Source organism: Chiloscyllium plagiosum, chromosome 18, assembly GCF_004010195.1.
Source record: "Chiloscyllium plagiosum isolate BGI_BamShark_2017 chromosome 18, ASM401019v2, whole genome shotgun sequence".
NCBI classification, from domain to species: domain Eukaryota; kingdom Metazoa; phylum Chordata; class Chondrichthyes; order Orectolobiformes; family Hemiscylliidae; genus Chiloscyllium; species Chiloscyllium plagiosum.
Genome location: NC_057727.1, coordinates 64,608,176 through 64,614,464, shown reverse-complemented (window position 1 = coordinate 64,614,464; position 6,289 = coordinate 64,608,176). Strand labels below are relative to the sequence as shown.

General features: G+C 49.8%; 1 protein-coding gene across 1 annotated transcript; it reads right to left on the bottom strand.

Annotated features, from left to right (window-relative positions):
* Positions 1 to 2,772: 2,772 nt before the first annotated feature.
* Positions 2,773 to 5,953, bottom strand: rbm15b (RNA binding motif protein 15B). Its single transcript, XM_043708487.1, has one exon. It carries the CDS (start codon positions 5,618 to 5,620, stop codon positions 3,074 to 3,076), a length of 2,547 nt encoding a protein of 848 aa, XP_043564422.1. The 5' UTR covers positions 5,621 to 5,953; the 3' UTR covers positions 2,773 to 3,073.
* Between the last annotated feature and the right edge of the window lie 336 nt (positions 5,954 to 6,289).

Below are 6,289 nucleotides of genomic sequence, written 5' to 3'. Positions count from 1 at the left end.
GGGGGAAGAGGGATAGGGAGAGACGGGGTGGGGGCAGAGCAAGAAACGGGGAAGAGGAAGAGACGGGGGGCAAGAGGAAGAATAATGAGGCGAAAAAGCGAGATATCAGTGCAGACATGCAAAAAGAGAAGAGGGACACAGATGGAAAAAGATGGGAGAGACAGAAATGCAGAAAGAGACAAGGAAAGCTGGCAGAGATTTAAAAATGTGGGGAGCATCAAACAAGACAGGAAGAGACAGACAATGACAGGGACAGATTAAAGGGACAACAGGATGGGAGAGGTATGTGTAATGACAGGGTGAGGGGAGTATGTAGGAAGGCGCATGGGTGAGATATACAGAAAGATGCAAAAAGGGAGATGCAGGAGGAGGTCGTGTGGGATTTACCTAAAGGGAAGCAGCAACATGCACAAAAATGGCAAAATTCAATTTGCAGCAACACAGGAGGGTAAGAGATACAGGTTGTTCTGCTATAACATGCTTGACGAATTGGGACACTGTTTCTAAAGCACAACTTTTAAAATGTGCGTTGGCTGTAACGCAATTACATCGCCAATACTAAGTATTGTTTCTTTACAGTGCAGGGTTGCACAAGAACGCAACCATCACGTTATAGAAAAACTACCTGTACAGAGATGTAATTCAGAGGCAGAGACAGAAAGACAAATAAAACAGCCAGAAAAAAAGAGGAAGAGGTAGCTGCACAGATAGACTGGGGAGAAACAGTGCACTGAAAGGTGGGGTGAAGACAGGCGCACAGAAACACAGGCAGAAAGGGGAAGGAGAGAGAGAGAGAGATGCAGAATGAAGAGCATGGAGGGAGCAAGAAACAAAGTACAGAAGAGGGGAAACTGAAAGACACAAAGGGAATAAGAAACAGACAGAATGCATAGATACAAAGAGGGCATGGAGGAGAGAAACTCTGACAGATGAAAAGAGATATGCAGAAAAATGGGAAGAGGGAGAGAGACAGAGGAAGAGAAATGCAGAGAGAGATAGACAAAGGAGAAAGAAAGAGTCTCAAAGAAACAAGAGGGATCGAAGGAAGGATATAGATGATGGAGGGAATGGCACAGAAAGATGGACTGACACAAAGCTGGGGAGGAGGGGAGATGAAGACAGGCACCAGTAGATACACAGAATGAGACAGTGAGGGGTAGAAAAGTCAGAACATAAATGACAGAAAATGGAGTGTGACACAATGAAACAGGATGAAATCGAAGAAGAGGTCAAGGCAGATGTAGAATAAGACACATTGCAAAATAGTACGGAAGAGGACAGAAGGATGAGTGAATGAAACTGAAAGATGCAGAAGAGAGGGAGACAGCAAGAGAGAAAGAAATTGAATGTCTGAGGTGGGGTGAAATATGACATAGAAAGTCAATGGATGCGACAGGGATGCAACAGACTCAAAGCAGTAAGAGACAGAGTCATGACAGAGTGTTACAGGTGCAAAGGGGTGGAGGAGTAATTCAGTCAGACACACACACGCTTGAGACAGAATAGATGTTAGAAATATACAAAGCAAAGGGAAACACAGACCAGAATGAAGAATGACACATTAAGAGGTCAAAGAGAGACCAGAACAAAGGGGATGAGCAGATGAAATGTAAAAATTGAAGGGAGACAAAACAAGCACGAGTGACGTAGTATAAGTATTGTCAAGTAGATAAAAACTGTTGAAGAAATGGAAAAGAGAATTGCTGAGAAGCACAGAACCAAAACAAACAAATACAGAAGGGAGAAGTGCTTATGATAAGAAAAGTGACGCACAGATGGAGTGAACAGAATGAGTGGCACAGCTATACAAGGGAAGAGGAGAGAAAAAAAGTGAACAGGGAAGAATGTTAAAATAAAGAAGAATGAGTGAAAAACAATCATACAGAGGGGAAAGAGACAAACCCAGAGAGTGACACACAGAGAAAACACAGGAGTCATGTAGCTGGGATGAGTCAAACATGATGCAACTGTGCAAAGTAAGACACACATACGGACAAATGAGGGGAGAGACATAAGCACGGGAGGTGGACTGCGATCCCAATTAAGAGGTTGCAGATTTGGGGGTGGAGTGAGTAGGATCAGATAAAGATAAGCAGAGAGAAAGTACAAATGCAAGGTAGACAGGGAGCAAAAGCTGGAAGTAAGGGTACAGAGATGTGCAGCTAAAGACCTGAGACACCAAAGAAAGAAAGAAACTGCATGAGGATAAAGTGATTTATCACAAAGACATATAAACAGAGCAAGGGCAGAAGGGAGACACAGCCAAAGAAACTATTTGGTGTGGGGCATGAACAGTAAACATACAGATGAGCATTGGCTCCAGTAACAGCAGAGACAATGAAAAAAGTACAGATCAGTGGAGAACGATTGGAGATGATAGAAGTAGATGCAGCAACCACATGGGAAAAACTTTCGGTTAAAAGAATCTATAGCAGAGGAGATAATTCAAAATGCAAAGGGAAACGGAAAAGGTATGGAGAATTTGGAGTTAGGAATATCAATCCAATTCAGCAAAAAGCAAGATATTTAAACACCCTGAATTCCTTTCTAAATTATCTTGTTTACAGAATCATTTACTTTGGGTGCTTTAGCACACTGCAATTTACTGGAAGCTCATAATTGAAGCAAATGCATATTTTTGTAGTGTTATGTGCCCATTAACATCTGTTATTAAGATATAATGTACTTCAGAACACTGGACAATATTGATCATTCTCACAGTACAATTCTAACCATTGGAAGTGTGAAAGAAAAGTCAAGGACAGAACAGAATTAAAAATACAACGTTAGACGTAGCTTTACTGACAATTCAGAACTTTTCTTCATACAATCAATTTTTTTTAAAAAAAACCAAACAAATAAAAGGTCAACGTTCAGCACTGGCCTAAAATTCCAATGAAAAGGAATAAAAGGGCTATTATGGTAAATGGTAAAAACAGAGTACAGAATTAGACAACTAAAGTTCTGGTGCAGACACACATTTGTTTGGTTTAGCAATCATTGTCCCAAAGACACTAGAACTGAAATGGCAGTCCCGACAAGAGTTATATTTTATTCCTGATGAAGCAGTCTCTCAGACAGAGTCCCGTACTATTACCACAATTAAATGTTCTTCATCTACTTTCCCTAATGTCCTCATGGCTGTCTGCAGGAATTGCTGAGAGAAGACACAGGGTGGGAAAGCGTATAGCATGCCTGTATTATCCTTGTCCTTCACACCACCGACTGGCAAACCAATCACTCCTGCTGCCTGCTTCTGTTTCAGGTAAGACACCAAATTCCGCAGTAGCCGTTGCTGAAGACCAGGCTCCACAGCCACAGCCCCGTCCCCTCCTTCAGCACCCTGGGGAGCCTGCACAGCGAGCAGCACAGCATAGCCATTAGGGCTGCCCTGTTTGATGCGGCGGGTCACCTCATCCAGCTTGGGCTGGTCAAGACGCAGGCGCTGAGCAATCTTCAGTTGTGACACCTGCGCACCCGTTGCAGAATCTTTGAGGAGAGAATGGGTGATGGCAGCGTCACCCTCGAGTGTGAACATTTTTGTGGGAAAACAGCTATTCTTGAGCACAAGGACACCGTTCCAAGCAAGCGTGAGTGCCTGTGCGAACTCCAGCAAATTGGCTGGCTTCTTGGTCTCTGTTTTTGGAGCATCCACAATTGCTTTAGTCTCAGACTCAATCTCATTAGTTCTGTGATTGCGCTCACTGTCTTTCTTTTTAAGCTGCACAGGGTCCTGGGCATCTGAGAGCACCTTGTCCTCAACGAGCAGACGCCGATCCTCCAAAGGTGCAGACGTGATCTGTTCCTTTTCAGTGGTACCATCAGCCCCCCGGGCATCACGATTCCTTTTGTCCGGGCTCAGCTCCAATGAGCCCCGAGGCTTGGCCCTCGCCCGCTCCTCATAGGGTGAGAGTACAGGCCGGACACGCTCATTGGAAAGGCTCCGGCGCTTTCGCCTTTCTTCCCAGGGCTTAACGGCAACAGTACTGCGGTCATTCTCCCGTTCGTTCAGCCAGCGGTCCCGGTTGCGGATGGAAACAGTATCAGTGTTGTTACGGCGCTCCAAGTTCTTGGCTGGGCTGCTCCAGTCACCATCCAAGTAGCTCCTCTCCCGTTCATGGTAGAGGGGCAGCGGTGGTGTCCGGTCACGTGCCCGGGCCTCCCGCTCCAGGCTCCGGTGCCGACCAAAGCCATCTGCCAGCAGTTCAAAGGGGACTGGAAGTGGAGCCTGTGGGTAGGGCTGCTGGTAACGTGTATCTTCCACCTTAGCAAAGTCCACTCTTAGGCGCCGGTCAGGCCCTCCAAGTGGAAAGCCGCGCATCTGAGCACAGGCAGCCTGTGCAGCATCCAAACTCTCGTACTGTATGTAAGCAAAGCTGTCACCTTTTACATAGTCAATGGTGCGAATGCTGCCAAATCGGTCAAACTCACGTGCAAGGGCAGCGAGTGAGGTCAGGGGTCCCAGCCCACCCACCCACAAACGAGTCGTTGGGTTGGCTTTGCCATATCCAATTTTAACATGGTTCCTGCCAATCACCCGACCTGACATGGCCACCTTGGCTCGGTGTGCCATGTCCAAATTCTGAAATTTTAAGAACCCATAGGCACCGCCTTGCCCCCTGGGTGGACGCTTGATTACCACTTCCTCAATGATGCCATACTTCTCAAAAGCACGTCTCAGATCAGTTTCTGAAATGTTGTGATCTAAATTACCAATGAATAAATTTCTTGTGGCTCGCTTGTCATCCTCAGGCATCAAATCATCCTCCTGCACAGGGTAGCTGTAAGCTCGCCCACGCTCGTCATATAATCCGTAATAGTCTAACGACCGTTCACGCTCCCTTGCCAGCGGCACTGCCTCAATGGGATAATTAGCATGTCTCGTCCGCTGGTCTCGGAGGGCACAGGCCCCTGGTGACAAGGATCGTTGCCGATACTGATATCCAGTGTGGATAGATCCGAAAGTAACTTCGGGTGGGGTACAACTCCTCCTCTTGGGGTACACCGGCTCAATTTTGAGGGGCCGGTCATAAAGCACCAGCCGACCCTTGGCATGCCTTGCCTCCTTAGCGTCCTCGTGGTGCCGGAAATGGGCATACGCCAGCCGGCCCCCTTCAGGGGTATGCGTGGCATTAACGCTCACCTCTCCAAACTTCTTGAACTCGTGGAAAAGACCATCCTCCACTGCCTCATCCGTCAGCTGTGAGCCCAAGTTGCTGATTACCAGCGTCTTGTACTCGAGCCCAGCGGGCCGACTATTGTCACCTTTGTTTTTTTGGGCAGAGCTAGTCCTGGCAGAGGGCAACCTGGCAGAGCTGGCAGTCTCATGGTGGTGGTGGTGGTGATGGTGGTCCCCTCTCTCTTCCCTGCGGTTGTTACTATTGGATTTGTCCCCCCCTCCTCCTGCCCTGTCCCGGCTCCTGCTCCTGCTCCGACCCCCCGGGTGCTTGGCGCTGAGGCCAGCCTTGTGGTAGCTGCCACCTCCTCCCCGGCCGGTGTCACCTTCCTCCCTGCCGGACCGGCCGTCCCGCTCTCTCTCCCGTTCCCGGGGCCTCTTAGCCGCTCTCCCGCTACCTAGGGCCGAGCTGGGGCTCGAGTCGCGCTCGCTCTGTCTCTTCATGGCGGGCCCGAGGCCTGCCTCCCCGCGACCCGCACCCCCCGCCCGGCTCAGCCTCGGCCGCCTCCTCCTCCTCCTCCTCACAACCGAGCCCGCGCTAGGCCGCCAGCCCCTCTCCGGAAAAGTAGGCCCTGGCGCCACCACCAGCTAACGCCAATCGCTAAGCCCCCGGGCAAGGCGGACCCGCCGCGAACTCCCCGTCAGGCTCTAAGCTGCCTACTCGCCATCTTGTCAGAGGATGCCCCGCTGCCTCTAACCCCGCCGAAAGAATGCGCGCCGCTTCCCCCGCCCTTGCCTTGCCCTGCGCTCTGCGCTCTGACCTCACCGCTTCCAGCGTACCTCCGTCCAGACGCACCGCTTCAAATGACATCATCGCGCCGAGCCACGCTACGTGACGTAACGACGCCGCCCGACGGTCCGGACGTTTCGTGCGGCATCGCCACGCCGAACGCCGATCCAGACGTTTCGTGCGGCGTCACGACGTACGCCGAGCGGCCTGTGCGTGGTGAGCGTGGTCGGCGGGGGCGGGGTTTGTTTATGCTATTGCTTTGTACTGCAGAGGAACACCACCGCCCGGCCTACAGAGCAGACACCTTCCCGCTGTTATTATGGCAGGAGAGTTCACTCACAGCAGTCTGTGAAGTCCAGAATAAATTGAGAAGAAGGTCGCCC

Coding starts and splice junctions, on each gene's coding strand:
- rbm15b (XM_043708487.1), bottom strand. CDS start 5,620: ATGAAGAGACAGAGCGAGCGCGACTCGAGCCCCAGCTCGGCCCTAGGT.